This window comes from Prunus mume, linkage group LG6, assembly GCF_029339155.1.
Source record: "Prunus mume cultivar Tortuosa linkage group LG6, ASM2933915v1, whole genome shotgun sequence".
NCBI lineage: Eukaryota > Viridiplantae > Streptophyta > Magnoliopsida > Rosales > Rosaceae > Prunus > Prunus mume.
The window spans coordinates 11411010-11425322 of NC_142703.1; the positions used below are offsets into that span (position 1 = coordinate 11411010).

The 14313-nt window shown below is 37.1% G+C and overlaps 3 protein-coding genes across 7 annotated transcripts; 2 read left to right on the forward strand and 1 right to left on the reverse strand.

Moving 5' to 3' along the window:
- Nucleotides 1–80: 80 nt before the first annotated feature.
- On the reverse strand, nucleotides 81–4410 carry LOC103334669 (FRIGIDA-like protein). 4 transcript variants are annotated; one of them, XM_089054903.1, is made up of 6 exons: nucleotides 4196–4357; nucleotides 3834–3929; nucleotides 3490–3572; nucleotides 1661–2718; nucleotides 880–1049; nucleotides 81–711 (listed from the first exon to the last, which is right to left on the reverse strand). In XM_089054903.1, the coding sequence occupies exons 4-6, from the start codon at nucleotides 2706–2708 to the stop codon at nucleotides 292–294; spliced, it is 1638 nt and encodes a 545-aa protein (XP_088911029.1). In that variant the 5' UTR covers nucleotides 2709–2718; nucleotides 3490–3572; nucleotides 3834–3929; nucleotides 4196–4357; the 3' UTR covers nucleotides 81–291. The 4 variants fall into 4 exon arrangements, with proteins under 4 accessions (XP_088911029.1, XP_008235869.1, XP_088911031.1 ...); XM_008237647.2 differs by lacking the exon at nucleotides 3490–3572 and having other exon boundaries at nucleotides 4196–4410; XM_089054905.1 differs by lacking the exon at nucleotides 3490–3572 and having other exon boundaries at nucleotides 3834–3901; nucleotides 4196–4354.
- A 1986-nt stretch (nucleotides 4411–6396) lies between these two features.
- On the forward strand, nucleotides 6397–9408 carry BIR1 (BAK1-interacting receptor-like kinase 1). Of its 2 annotated transcripts, XM_089054132.1 has the most exons (4): nucleotides 6553–6784; nucleotides 6863–6887; nucleotides 7151–8095; nucleotides 8280–9408. In XM_089054132.1, the coding sequence occupies exons 3-4, from the start codon at nucleotides 7235–7237 to the stop codon at nucleotides 9297–9299; spliced, it is 1881 nt and encodes a 626-aa protein (XP_088910258.1). In that variant the 5' UTR covers nucleotides 6553–6784; nucleotides 6863–6887; nucleotides 7151–7234; the 3' UTR covers nucleotides 9300–9408. The 2 variants fall into 2 exon arrangements, with proteins under 2 accessions (XP_008235868.1, XP_088910258.1); XM_008237646.2 differs by lacking the exon at nucleotides 6863–6887 and having other exon boundaries at nucleotides 6397–6784.
- Nucleotides 9409–10414: 1006 nt separating this feature from the next.
- On the forward strand, nucleotides 10415–11426 carry LOC148916059 (probably inactive leucine-rich repeat receptor-like protein kinase At5g48380). Its single transcript, XM_089054133.1, has one exon. It carries the CDS (start codon nucleotides 10512–10514, stop codon nucleotides 11310–11312), a length of 801 nt encoding a protein of 266 aa, XP_088910259.1. The 5' UTR covers nucleotides 10415–10511; the 3' UTR covers nucleotides 11313–11426.
- The last annotated feature ends 2887 nt before the right edge of the window (nucleotides 11427–14313 follow it).

The window sequence follows — 14313 nt, forward strand, 5'->3', positions numbered from 1 at the left end:
ATGCTTTTGCATCAAAGTTTTCAGAAAGTTGGCATGCAGTCAAAATCGAATACAACGGATTATGGAGATCAAGAAACATATACAAAAGAAAAACAAAGTACATATATTAGAGGATCAAATATCTTCTTGTACATCCAACTAACAAATTAACAAGACAAATTTTTTTTTGTTTTTTTTTGGGGTCTTTTTTTGGATACTAATATCATTCATACATTGGAACATCAACGAACTCAGAGGGTTAAAGACTAACCGTTAAACTGAGGGGATCGTAAGTCACTTTTGGCCATCAAATTAGTGAAGATATGCGGGCTGATACTGGTAGCCAGTTGCAAAGTAGTTGCCATGAGCAGGAGACATGTTGTAAGTGGCAGAACCCAGCAGGGAGGGGCAGTGGTTGTCAGCAGGTCCAGGGTAAACAAACTGTCTGTCATACATGTACTGCGGGTACCTATTTTCAGCAACTCTAGGATAGAAAGTCTTGTCAGCAACAACATTGGTGACACGAGGCCCATATCCAACACCATTAGCGCGAGGTCTCTTGGGTTGAGGTTTTGCAGCTTCAGCCACCCTCTTCTTGTCTGCCTTGGCCTTTTCCAACTGAAGAACCCGTTTCTGAAGTGGATCCACTGGATACTGGTCCTCAAGCTTATGTTCTTCAATGGACTTGAGCACAGCCTTAAGGGCAGCCAGTTCTCGGTCGTTCACTTCATTCTGAAATAATGAAGTATTTGTTATGTATATCCAATTTGCATTTAGATAGACAAACTTTTTTTTATGGGAAAACTCATCAAATATGAGTGCTATCTCAGATTAATAAGTTGGGAGATGCATCCAAGAAAGATGACCAAGACCCCTAAAAGATGAGAGTGATGAACACACCTGTGCTGTGGGAGATGCATTTCCAGGTTTGACCGGTGAAGCTTTTCTAGCCTCTTTCAAGTAGGACTTGAGTAAAGGCACAGGAGAGAACTGCTCTGTCAATTCAAATGCAAAAGCCAAGTTAACTGCATCAATTTGTCGTCCACTACTCACCAACACTTCAATAACACCTGTAGAATACCAAAATAACAACAACAAACTGTAAGAAAATACAAAATAGAAGGTTGTGAAAGGTCGTGAAAGGGAGAAATCAATCTTTTCAACTACTATGTTCGCCATGCTGGTGCATGAGTGCAAGCATCCCATTAAGTTTTAAGTATCAGTAGAACTATCCTGCTAATGCCAAGATAATAGTGTCTGGCATTGCTGGACTTTAACACCAAGAATTCAATGAAATGCAAGAGCAGCCTATATACGATATAGTATATAGGTTTCTGAGTTTCATCCAGGATGAAAAGGAAAATCTCAATGTCTTCCTCCTCTAAAGGACTCATCTAAGACCACTGCACACTTTATCATATTGGTTAGAACACAGTAATTCTATATTTACAATTATATCCTTATTTCAGTGCCTATAGTGGAAACTATCTAAATAGCAGAGGAACAAAAACTTGCCAAAAATATATGCAAACTAGTAAGAGATCAGGTGAAAAAAAAAATTATGATAAAGCACTTCTTTACTTTAGAAAACTTGATCAAATCTTAAGGTCAGTGTCTTAATAAACTAAAAAGCTTGACAAATTTTTCCTAAAATGTGTTTCTTCAAAAATAAAAGACGAACCTGGCATTCTCTCAGTCAATCCAAGAGAACGGCAAAGGTCAGCTGTTTGGCGACGACGTGAAACCATTGGTATTAGCCTGAATAATTCTTCCTCGTCAAAACCAGAGGCAATACCAAAAGTAGCAAGAAGTTGCAAAAAAGCATGAGCCTCTAGTGAGTTCCCATTGCTAGCATCCATGTCAAGAGCATCCAACTTTGGCTTCCATTCTTCAGCAATTGCTTCTGCCAGATCCTTAACCTCCTCCGTAATTACATCAGATGCAGAGACTAAATCTGGGTTTGTTAGCAATATGCTCAGACACTCCATCAACATGATACAAGTACGACGGACACCCAACAGATTTGAATCCTTCTTCCCGTCCATATTGGGCCCTTCCAGGCGGTAAAAGTCTTCCAAAGATTCCAAAACAAATAGGGCAGGGTTGGCTGCAGCCCTTAATGCAAGTGGAATTTCCTCTCTTATGGAAGCAAGGTTCTTGCGGTTATCTGATATAAATTTGTGGAGCCCTTCTGAGTCCATCTGTTCACATAGTTTCACTAACTGGGGATAGGACATCACCTCTATACTCCCATTTTCAGAACTTTTCATTTCTTCAAAGTTACTTTCAGAAACCATCACATCCGGTGGTTTCTCTTCCACACTTGGTGGCCCACCCTGGCCATCATCAGTGACAACAGAAGACTCCTCAGTTGATACCTTCCTTTGCTTCTCTCGAGCAGTAGTAATAACATATATAGCAGCATCTCGCTTCTCTTGAAGAGTCTCCAGTGAAGCTTGTTCCTTGGCCACAACAGCTGCTTGCCGCTTTTCTAACAGTTTTTGGGCTTCCACTGTTCTGCTTTCGAACTCCTTTTCTTGGCTTTCCAGCTCATGGAAACGCCTCTTTAAGGACTTTTCAAGCCCATGAAAATGTTCTTCAAGTTCTTTCCACTTCAAGTTCAGGGTTACAGCCCGGTGACTCTCAAGTTCAGCAAATGCTTTCTGAAGCTGTTGTATCTTAGAGGTTGTACAATCTATAAGTGTAGAAACTGAGTTGGTATTATCCATGGCAAAGGATCTGGAGATAACAAAAGAGAGAAGTGTCAAAACATATAGAAGTATTGATAGTCAAAGCAGCAGAAACAGAAGCACCAACAACATGCTAAACTTTAATCCAAAAAACAAATTCCCTTTCCCACAATCTGAGTCCTTACAGAATTTTGGTTAATCTAATCATACTGCTAAACAGTAGACAGATCAATACATGCATACTTGGATGTACAAATATATTATAATCTGCCAACATGCATCAGGCATGCACTTGTATTGTTTATATGCCACATCCACAGGGAAGTAAATTATTAGAAAGAAAAAATTATCCGTTCAGGTCTTGATACAAGTCCAACAGGGAAGGTATCTAAAAATAGTGTTGGCTTCAATGGTAGAACTGCAGGAAACAAGTTAGGAGAATAAAGTAGTACAGCTGCTGCAGAAGAGGATTTGAATTGAGGTAAATTGGATGTTATTGCCTTCTCAAGCCACCTCAATGGTTGAGTAGTCATCCATATGCAAACATCTTAATAAAGATATGAAAGATTTGATAGCCATTAATTTCCCTATATCTAAATTTGATAAACAGAAGATGGACTGATGGGGAGCTTCAAGAATGTACTTGGTTCAGATCCGAGACCATTTTAATAAATTGGGAAGTGGCATGGCGAATGGTCATCTTTCTACTCTTGAAAGACATAGAAAACCCTCAAAATGGCATGGTGAATGGGACGAATTGTCTCCAATTAAAACATAAAATGATCAAAACTTCATAGCTTGGACTTAGAATAATACTCACAATTCAGTATGCAAATAAAGTCAAAGAATAATGCTAAAGCTGGAAGTTCAGTGGGGTAACACTGAGCTTTTGAATAAGTGGTCCTATGAATCATCAAAAGGGAATGTTAGCTCAACAAATCCACTACAATTTCACCTCCACAATTAATCTATTAATATCATTATCCTCAAATTAAAAACAGTTCCACATTTGTAGCAAAAGTAGCAACCTTGAGGAGCATTAACCTCAGTTAATCAAACTGACAGAAAAAGGCAGCTTAAATTTCAAAGAAAGTGCAGCCAAAATTGGAAAGAAAACGAAAAAAATTCCAATTTTTTATGACAAATTATCACAAAATAGCTCACCAGTAATTACAGCAAGCTTGAATTAACGCAATGAAGATATCCAAGCAAGAGATCCCAATTCCTAAATGCTAGATTCACAAAGCACACTCAGAAACCCTAACCAAACAAAATCAAAACAAAACATTAAAAAAATTCGAAATTGAATAACAAAAACACTAAATAAAGTAACCCAAACTCTTCAATTCCGTTCACAACAGCCGGCTCGCTCTCGCGGTAAACATTTCTCTAACGTTCCCGTAAAATGAAAGAAATTTCGCGGGAAAATAGAGAACTTTCCGCGGAAAGAAACGGCGCCGATCTGAAGATAAGAGTAGGAAAGTAAGCAAAATGAGTGAATTAGCGAGTAAAGGAAGGAAATTTACCAAAAACCCCCAAAGGAATTGTGGAAATTCCGAGGAGAACCGATCAATCCATGGCTACTGAGACTGCTGGTCGATGTGTGAGTGAGTGGCTGCTACTCTCAGCAATCCCTACATACAGAGACGAAGAGAGAGAAAGAGGAAAGTTCAGACAAGCAAGCGAGTGTGTTTTATGTCGCAGCCCTCTTTCTTTTGCTTTTTATGGGGCACTCCCATTTTGCCTACTTCCCGGTTGGACGATACTGGAGACGATCTAGAGAAATGTATGGGCCTGGGCCTTGGGAGTGTTTATAGTGAAGTGTGGAGTGGCGTTAAGGTTATGCCACCTGCCTCTATGCGCTGGACAGGACTATGAAAAACATCTTTGTCGTACAAGGTTTTGTTTGCTTTCCATAAGTAATGCTTTGTCACGGAAAAATTATCTAAAACTTTGTTTATGAATGTCGACAAAGTATTCTTGGATTTCAAAATGTAGTTTGATAGCAGGTTTTGTTTTGTTTTTGTTTTTGTTCGTTTTTTTTTCAGAATAGCAATATGATTTGTTTATAGGAACAAGGAAAAAAAAAAAAAAAACTCGACTATGTCCTAGAATATTAAGCAAGTATATATACGTAATGGTTCGATCATCAGTTTAAACTAAATAATTTGCCCTTCACCGCACTATAAGAGAAGGAACCTTGTCCTTGATGGAGCACCCCTTGTCCTCCCATTCCCTCTAGAATCATATTCGAGAAAAATCCTATTTGTTACTATCCTCAAACATAACATCTATAAGAAAATTTGGGGCTCTTCGAACCAAGAAATTGGATTCCTATTCCTCACTTGATTTTCATTCAATTCTCATTCTCATTCCATTTCATGGATTGTGTTGAAGTTCAAATTATTGTTGGGTTTCATTGTGCATTTTGATATAAAGAGAGATGGAAAATAATGGGGAGTTTGTTGTTTGAGAAAAGTTCATGATATATATTCTATAATGGATTCATTTGTATTGCAATGAGTGCACTCTTTAATGAGGATTAATGACATAAACAACTAATTATAGAAAATGTAATTGAACATCAAATGAGGTGAGGATGATATCTTTGAAACAAAGTGGATGCACTGCCAAGTCAAGCAAAACAAGATGAATGCCCCTTTTTTCTTTGTTTTTTCTAGGTCAAGTATGACATGCAGGCCACAATGGCTTTACACATGCCCTAAATCCATAATTAAGCAAGAAATATATTTAATTAAAGTAAGTGATGTGGGAAGAAATGGCAACGGATGAAACATTATTTTCAGTAGTCACCTCTACCGGGCTCTACCTAAACAACCTCATGTAGGAAAAATAAATAAATTTTAATTGAATCCCACTCAATTTCATGAGCTAACATTTAGTGATTGACTTGACCTTAACTTTTGTTTTTTCGATTATAAGAGATATTGACATAAAGATCTCTACCCTACCCTTGCGGTTACCCCTCCCTTCCCATTATTGGGATTGAGCTCAACTTTAAATAAATATTTTTTTCTAATTTTCTTTTTAGGAGAGGTAATTTGATTTTGGTAACTTTGAACAACAAAGTTTAAATTGGTAAATTTTTGTGTGTGCGCTAAAGTTAAGAAGAAGCGGGAGGAAAATTCATACATGCAGTACCATGGAAACTTGAACTAATGACTGCTTGGGAGCACACCAAATACATAGGCCAATTCAATTAACACAACGGTTGCAAATCGAGAATATCACTAGATCAATAATGAGTTAAACTTTGGAAAATTTTCCTTAAGACTAGCAATAATCAATTTTGGAAAACATTATTGGATACTAGCTAGCAAAAGACGAATTATGTCCAAGCTGAAATATCTCTCATAACAAGTACAAAAATTAAACACAAGCTGAAGTTGCATTCATGTCTAACAACTCACTCAAGTTTTTTGTTTTTTTGTTTTTGGATTGAAACTCATTCAAATTCAAAGTTCAAAACTTTTACTCGGTGAATCTTAGTGCAGTAAAAGTAAATATTTTACTTAAGAATTTATGAACCAAGTTTTTTCCAAAAGTCAAGGAGATAAAAAGGAGTGGTTGAAGACAAACGCACAAACGACCTTAAAGTTAAAGCTTTCATATTTTTAACGGTTTGGTGACCAATAGCATAACATTTTTTATAACAGTACATAAATAAATAAATAAATAAATAAATAATAAATTTTTATTATTTTTTGGAAATGAAAGAAAAAGCGAGTCAAGCACTCTGAGGAGCTCTAGCAGTCCCGAGTCGTCGCTAAGTTTGACAAAAATGGCCGGCCTTCTTTGACCCGTCGAGCCTCTCATTTCCTCACTTTTTCCCAAAACCCACCCAAGGCTGTCCTGCAAAAGCATCTCCGTTCACACACACCCATGTCCAGTTTTTCCGAAAAATATATATAAATTCTCGCTTTGTAGTTATTGGATGAATATATCTGTATGTAAATCGTATCTGCCGTTGCTTTTTTGTTGACCCATGAAGTCTTTGTCTTTGCGGAAAGAGGGGAAGCTGTGCTGTTGTTGATTCAAGAAGCCTTCTTTGCGCTCTGTGAATTTTCTGTGTATGCGCTAGTGAACTATCTCAGGTGGGTTCTTTAAATTTTTCTCAAAGCCTTCAACTTTTAGCTGGATTTTTGTGAATATATATGCTTATGTTTGGGCAGGCTTGGGTCAACTCAATTGGATCAAGTAAGGTTTTTTTAACTAGCTATGTCTATGATTTAGTCTGTAGTTTGTGAATTTTCAGGTTTATCAATCAAATTGTTGCTTGTTGAACCTGTTTTTGCATCTTTTGATAGAGTGATGATGAATTGGGTTTTGTTGTATGTGTTGTTTTTTTTTAAAATTTATTTCCAAATTCGGTGTTGTTGAAAGCTAAGCTAGATTTTTGTGGGTTTCAATATTTGTAGTCTGATTGGGTTCATTTTCTGTTGCTTTTGAGTTTGTTTCAGGGTTTGGTGTTGACTAATGCTGGGGTTTTGCGGGTTCAGTATCTTGATCTCTGATATCACTAAGTAGCTATTTAGGCGATTCTGATGGCTTTCTCAATGCATATGTTGTTGAATGGACGAGATCCCGGCATTTTTATTGGTGGTGTTCTCTGGTTATTGCTTAGTTGTAGTTTCAGCTTTGGTGTTGAGAGTGATATCAACTGCTTAAAAAGTATAAAGGCATCACTTCAGGACACTTTAGGTTACTTAAACTCTTCCTGGGATTTCAACAACAACACTGAAGGTTTCATCTGTAACTTTCTGGGAATCGAGTGTTGGCACCCTCATGAGAGCAAAGTTTTAAACATCAAGCTTTCGGATTTGGGACTGAAGGGCTTGTTTCCTCAAGGCGTAGCAAATTGCACAAGCCTAACAGGATTAGATCTTTCAAGCAACCAGCTCAATGGACCTCTTCCTACTAATATCGATCATATCATTACGTTCATTACGTCCCTTGATCTCTCATCTAACAGCTTCACAGGGCAAATCCCAATGAAGCTTTCCAATTGCAGCTATCTGAATGTGCTTAAGCTTGAAAACAACAAGTTCTCGGGTAACATTCCTCTAGAACTTGGCCAGCTTGGTAGGATTAAAACATTTAGTGTGGCCAACAATCAGCTGTCTGGCCAAGTCCCAATCTTTAATAAGGATGCATCAATTACAGTGGACTCTTACGCAAACAATCCTGGACTTTGTGGGAAGCCTCTGGAGGTGTGCCGGTCAGCTGCAAAGAAGTCTAACAGTGTAGTTATTGTGGGAGCTGGTGTTGGTGGTGCAACTTTTGCAGCATTAATTGTTGTTATTGGCTTGTTCTTCTTTATGCGTAGAGTGTCTGCAAGGAAGAAGGAAGAGGACCCGGAAGGGAACAAATGGGCAAAGAGTTTCAAGAAAACTAAAGGCATCAAGGCAAGCTAATACAGAACATTTCTTTTAGAAACAAATTAACGATTTACATACAATGATAATCTGATTAGTTCTCTCTCTCTTTCTTTCTTTCTATACTTTGTTCATTTTGATTATGCACAAAGTTATGTTTCTATTTCTAGTAGTTTCAGCTGTATTGTATTGTAATGAAGCTAGTTTATTCCAGGTTTCCATGTTTGAGAAGTCAATTTCTAAAATGAAACTGGGTGATCTCATGAAGGCCAGCAACAATTTCCACAAAGACAATATCATTGGGTCAGGAAGAACTGGAACTATGTACAAGGCAGTGCTCGACGATGGCACCCCACTTATGGTCAAGAGGTTGCAGGAATCTCAACACTCTGAGAAAGAGTTTCTGTCTGAGATGGCTACTTTGGGGAATATAGAACACCGTAACTTGGTTCCTCTTTTAGGATTTTGTGTGGCGAAGAAGGAAAGGCTTTTAGTCTATAAGTACATGCCTAATGGTACCCTCCACGATCAGCTTCATCCTATGGATGCTGATGGTGTGAAGATTATGGAGTGGCCAACTAGGCTTAAAATTGGGATAGGGGCAGCCAGAGGATTAGCGTGGCTCCACCATAACTGCAATCCTCGAATTATCCACCGAAACATAAGCTCCAAATGCATCTTACTGGATGCAGATTTCGAGCCGAAAATATCTGAATTTGGCCTTGCTAGGCTCATGAATCCAATTGATACGCACTTGAGTACTTTTGTGAATGGGGAGTTTGGGGATCTGGGTTATGTTGCTCCTGAGTATGCACGAACTCTACTTGCCACTCCAAAGGGGGATGTTTACAGCTTTGGAACTGTTCTTCTTGAGTTGGTGACTGGTGAGAGAGCTACCCATATTGCTAAAGCTCCTGAAGACTTCAAAGGAAATTTGGTGGAATGGATTATGCAGCTGTCAAGCCAATCTCAACTCCAGGATGCACTCGACAAATCTTTGGTTGGAAAGGGTGTGAATGAGGAGCTTTTCCAGTTTCTTAAAGTTGCATGTAATTGTGTGGTGCTTACTCCCAAGGAGAGGCCTACTATGTTTGAAGTATACCAGCTTCTAAGGGCCATTGGGGAGAAATATAACTTCACAGTCGACGATGAGATAATGATGCCTACAGACATCGGTGATGGTGACGGCAGAGGGGAACTTATTGTTGCTCGAGAGATGAAGGAGATGAACTGAAAAAGGTAAGAAGAGTATATTAATATATGGCCAGTACCCTTTTGTAATTATCTGTTTTTGTGTACTGTAATAAACATTATTATTACATATATGATTTATGCTTTAGCTACTGATTGGATCTGCTTTTTTACGACATACGGTTGTAAAATTGCCCTCTATAATCTTTGAATGTGTATTTTAAGTCACATATAGCCCAACTCGTTTAATGTTCTTCATAAGAGCAACTTTTTTTAGATTTACAAGGTACTCAGTTTGTAAAATGCCCTCAGTTTCTTTGTAGTTGATTTGGTATTGGTTTAACAGATGTATTATTTCCTATACAAAAACATTGAAGTACTTGGTAGCACTGCAACACCAAGATTTCAGTATCTGCAATTAAAACCCACAGAGAGAGCATGTAGGGCATGTGTGCTGTATGTTATGGCCCTTGATTTCTTATTTGACCATAGGCAAGACAATTGTATTATGATTACAAAACTTGCTCGAGGAACTGCAAATAAAATAAAGAATGCCAACAGCTCCAGGAAATGGATAAATTGCAATTTTTGTAGGTCATGCTTAAATTCTACTGCTTCAACGAATTCAATTCTTCTCTCTCTCTCTCTCTGTTTTTTTTTCCTGTCATATCTTTTGTCATCCTCGCTGCCTCTCATTATTTGCTTCTCTGCAATCGAGACACCATAGAATCTATCGTCTCTGTTCAAACTCTTGTTCTGCTAGGTCAACTCAGCTCCATTTTTCAGAGAAAACCCTTTGCTTTTTCAGCTATTTTTGAAACAAACCTAACTTGATTAGAAAAAGTAAACAAAAGTTGAAAAGTGAGCGAAAGCATTGCCCAAGTGTTGTTACAGTGTGCTGCTCATGGCCACTTCTGAAACGACTCAAAGATAAAAATAAAATAAAAAGGATAGAGGACTGTCAAGCACTCTGAAGAGCATAGCAAACAACCCACCCCCCAAGTCGTCCCTGAGCCCATAATGAGCTTCTCCTTCGCTCGCTTTCATCAAACCAAATCAGATTCGGTTTACCAAAGAAGAAAACGACAGGAAACTTCTGCATAATTGCAATTCATTTACGTGTTGACTCAAAGTCTTTCATCTCTGTCGAAAGACTAAAGAGGGTCGTTTTCTCATTGAACTTTTACCTTTTTTCCAGGTGCATTCTGATATTCATCATTGCTTAAATAGGTACCAACTTTTAAGGCTATTTTTGATGGCTTTCTTGATGCCTGTGTTGTTGAGCAAACGAATTATAGACATGTTTGTTAGCAGTGTCCTCTGGTTGTTGCTGCTTAGTTGCAGCTTCAGCTTTGGCGTTGAGAGCGATATCAACTGCTTGAAAAGTATAAAAGCATCATTTGAGGACACTTTAGGTTCCTTAAACTCTTCATGGGATTTCAGCAACAACACTGAAGGCTTCATCTGCAACTTTCGCGGGATTGAGTGTTGGCACCCTCACGAGAGCAAGGTTCTGAACATCAAGCTTTCGGAGTTGGGACTAAAAGGTCAGTTCCCTCGGGGCGTAGAAAATTGTACAAGCTTAACAGGTTTAGATCTTTCAGGCAACATGCTCAGTGGACCTCTTCCTCATGATATTGATAAAATTCTTACGTGGGTTACGTCTCTTGATCTCTCTTCCAACAGCTTCTCAGGGCTGATCCCGGCGACGCTTTCCAATTGCAGCTATATGAATGTGCTCAAGCTTGATAACAACCAGTTCTCGGGTAACATTCCGGCAGAAGTTTACCAGCTAACGAGGCTTAGAACTTTTAGCGTGGCCAACAATCTTCTGTCGGGCCAAGTGCCACCATTCGGTGAGAATATTGCTTCAATTAGAAGGGACAGTTATGCAAACAATTCTGGACTTTGTGGATACCCCCTCAAGCCTTGCCCATCAATATCTCAAAAGACGTCCTTGAATGTGGTTAGGGTTTTCAAGTCGAATGGTGTACTTATGGTGGCAGCAGCTGGTTTTGGTATTGGTTTCGTTTTCTCTTTTTTTTTTTTATTTTAAGATGAGCTCCAACAGCCTCGTGTGTGCCTTATTTGGTCATGTACCCGAACATAATTAAATAAGACACCCGCAGCGTTGTCTTTGCAAATAATACATACAAAGTTGGATGAATTAGCATTTTTTTTAGTCTAAAACACACACCAAGTGGTACCTTACAAGTATAAAATCAACAACAAAACTGAAATCTATGTTTAGATAACAGAATCATTACCCATTTTAATTAAACTTCCGTTGCATAATTACCCTACAAAGGAATAATCAGAAATAGTGAACAAGCACTAATTATTTTTAAACTTAATCACATTAATACCTCCTGAAACTTTGATTAAACTGCACAGGTGTAATTAAGCCTCGTTTTTATTTCTCAGTGCTTAGCAAACTGCACATGCGTCACGCATCTTTCGAGCAACCATCTCCAGGGACCTCTTCCTGCTGACATCTGTCACACCATTCCGTACATCACAAATCTTGACTTCTCAAACAACACCTTCTCAGGACAAATCCCAGACCTTCCCAACTGTGCGTGGCTCAATCTGCTCAAGCTTGATGACAATGTGTTTTACCTGGGCTGCTTCCTAGGCTTAAGAAACTCAGTGTGGCCCACAATCTTCTGTTTGGGCCAGTCCCACAGTTCATTTATGGGAGCGCAGAGTTATGTGGAGAGCTTCTACAATGAGGAGTTAAAGTGAGGAGACCGATCCGACCGTCAAAACATTTAAAATATTTAAGTCCCATGATTTCTTTACATTTGTTGATGGTGAGATTTGACCTCCTCAAATAACCTCCTCACTTTAAGCCCTCATTATAGCATTTCCGGAGTTATGTGATCAATTTCGGACTCTGTGGGGGGCCACTGGAGCCGTGCAAGTCATCTTCAAGTCCGAGAATGATGTTGCTATTGTTAAATTTAGTGCTAAATGAGCATATTACTATTTTGCTATTTCACTAAATCGAAAAATTATCATATATTGCATACTGTGATTGGGTGGGATAACAATGCTTCTCCTTCAAATGACCCCATTAATGAGCTTCTCCTTCTCTCACTTTCATCAAACCAATTGAATTTGTTTACCGAAAGAGAAAAAAAAGACAGGAAATTTTTTTAAACGTATAATTCACTCTTGTGTAATTGCATGTCATTTACATGTTGAAACGTCAACTCCTTTCATCTCTCTCTGTAGAAAGACTAAAGAGGGCCCTTTTCTCGTTGAACCTTTTATTTATGGGGTTCTTCGATCTAGGTCCAAAACAATTAGCTGGTATTGGATTTAGTCCATGAGTTTTTAGTTTTAGATGTAGGTCCTTTGACTTTATTTACTTTTTTTGTTGTATCGATTTTACCCTTTGAGGTAAATAAGAAAAACATATTGAAAATCTAAATTTAATGCATAATTTCCTTGTAATTGAATTTTGAATTCTTCCTTAATAATATTTACCTAATATATACCATTTAATCAATAAAAGTAAGACCCTCATATTATACCTATGCGATGGACAATAGGACAATATATCTATACCATGGGATAATATATCTACATCATAGGCTGAACAAACCACAAAACTTTTTACCTATAAGTAAGGTGGAAAAATAAACAAGCAGAATATTAAATTACCTATAACTTAGGTGCATAAAAACATAAGTCGGAAAATATATGCTACCTATATCTCTGGTACATAAAAAAGATAAGTGGTAAAATGTATGTTACCTATAACTTAGATTCATAAACAAAAAGGCAAAAAAGTGTGGTACCTATATCTCATGTATGTAAAAACACAAACACAAGTCAATTAATAACTTTTTTTTTTGGTTAAAGGAATATGTTACCTATAATTTAGATATATATATATATATATATATGAAGAAAAATATATCAAAAAAATGTATTACCTATATATCAGGTATACTATACTTAAAAGAACAACTATAAATAACAAAATGACTGAACCTGATTCAAAGTTGAGCATATTCAACATTAAAAAATAATAATAATAATAATAAAATAATAAGAAGAATAAGAAGAAGAAAAAGTCGATACTATGACTGCATAGCAAATGGATATTAGACCATGCTTTAGCAGTCATTTGTGCCTTGGGATGAACCCCAACTCTGAATCTCAATTATTTTCTCATCTATTTTAATGAGTGTTTGGCTTCCTTTGAGCACTAAACTCACTCCATTATTTCTTTCTTATGTCAATGTACAACATTTAAAAAATAAAAAAAAGTCTTCCTAATTAGGTGCTTTACTTACCATAAATTTAGTAATTTATTATAAAACCACCATAAAAATTTGCTGCAGTTAATAACTTCATTATTTCTTACGTTTTATGTGCTCAAGGGTAAATTGGATAAGGAAAGAAATATAATGTTGGCTAATTATCTCATTAAGGTAAGTAATCTAAGATAATGGGCAATATTGGAACCAAAAATGATTTTAAAAATATAAAAATCAAAAGATTACATCATACAATATTTAAAATACAAATTTATAAATAAACTCCAATCCTAGACATGTATTTATAAAAAAACCCAAGCACTATTTAAACATAGAAATACACCCAAAATCAATCCCAAAGTTAACTTTTTGGGTGTGTTTATAAATGGGTTTTGAGTGTGTGTAATGATGAGTTTTGAGTGTGTTTATAAAGTGTTTTGGGTGTTGGGTTTTTTTATAATTTCAACCTCTATTTTGGTGTTTTAGTGAAACTCCCTATTTAAAAAGGAATGTAATCCTATGTGGCACAAAAGTCAAAGGACTTGTATCAAAGTCACAAAATCCGAGGATTAAACCCAACTTCTGGATGAGAGTTTGGATCTATATCAACTTTTCTATTTATTTTTCCAGTCGCAGTGTTGAAATTGAAACCCCTTCTCTGGGTTCTTTGATCTCTAGTGTCATTAAAATGCTAGAGAATTTCTGGTTCATTTCAGTAATATATCTCTAGCTCTGAAATCATTCTTGCTTGAATAGGGTAACAACTTTTTAAAACCATTTTATTTG

Excerpts from the sequence above, each read along its gene's own strand:
- LOC148916059 (XM_089054133.1), top strand. The coding sequence starts at position 10,512 with ATGGCTTTCTTGATGCCTGTGTTGTTGAGCAAACGAATTATAGACATG.
- LOC103334669 (XM_008237647.2), bottom strand. The coding sequence starts at position 2,708 with ATGGATAATACCAACTCAGTTTCTACACTTATAGATTGTACAACCTCT. Across the intron at positions 1,050-1,660 it reads ATTGACTGAGAGAATGCCAG|GTGTTATTGAAGTGTTGGTG; the intron begins GTTCGTCTTTTA and ends GGTATTCTACAG. Across the intron at positions 712-879 it reads ATGCATCTCCCACAGCACAG|AATGAAGTGAACGACCGAGA; the intron begins GTGTGTTCATCA and ends TCATTATTTCAG.
- BIR1 (XM_008237646.2), top strand. The coding sequence starts at position 7,235 with ATGGCTTTCTCAATGCATATGTTGTTGAATGGACGAGATCCCGGCATT. Across the intron at positions 8,096-8,279 it reads AGAAAACTAAAGGCATCAAG|GTTTCCATGTTTGAGAAGTC; the intron begins GCAAGCTAATAC and ends AGTTTATTCCAG.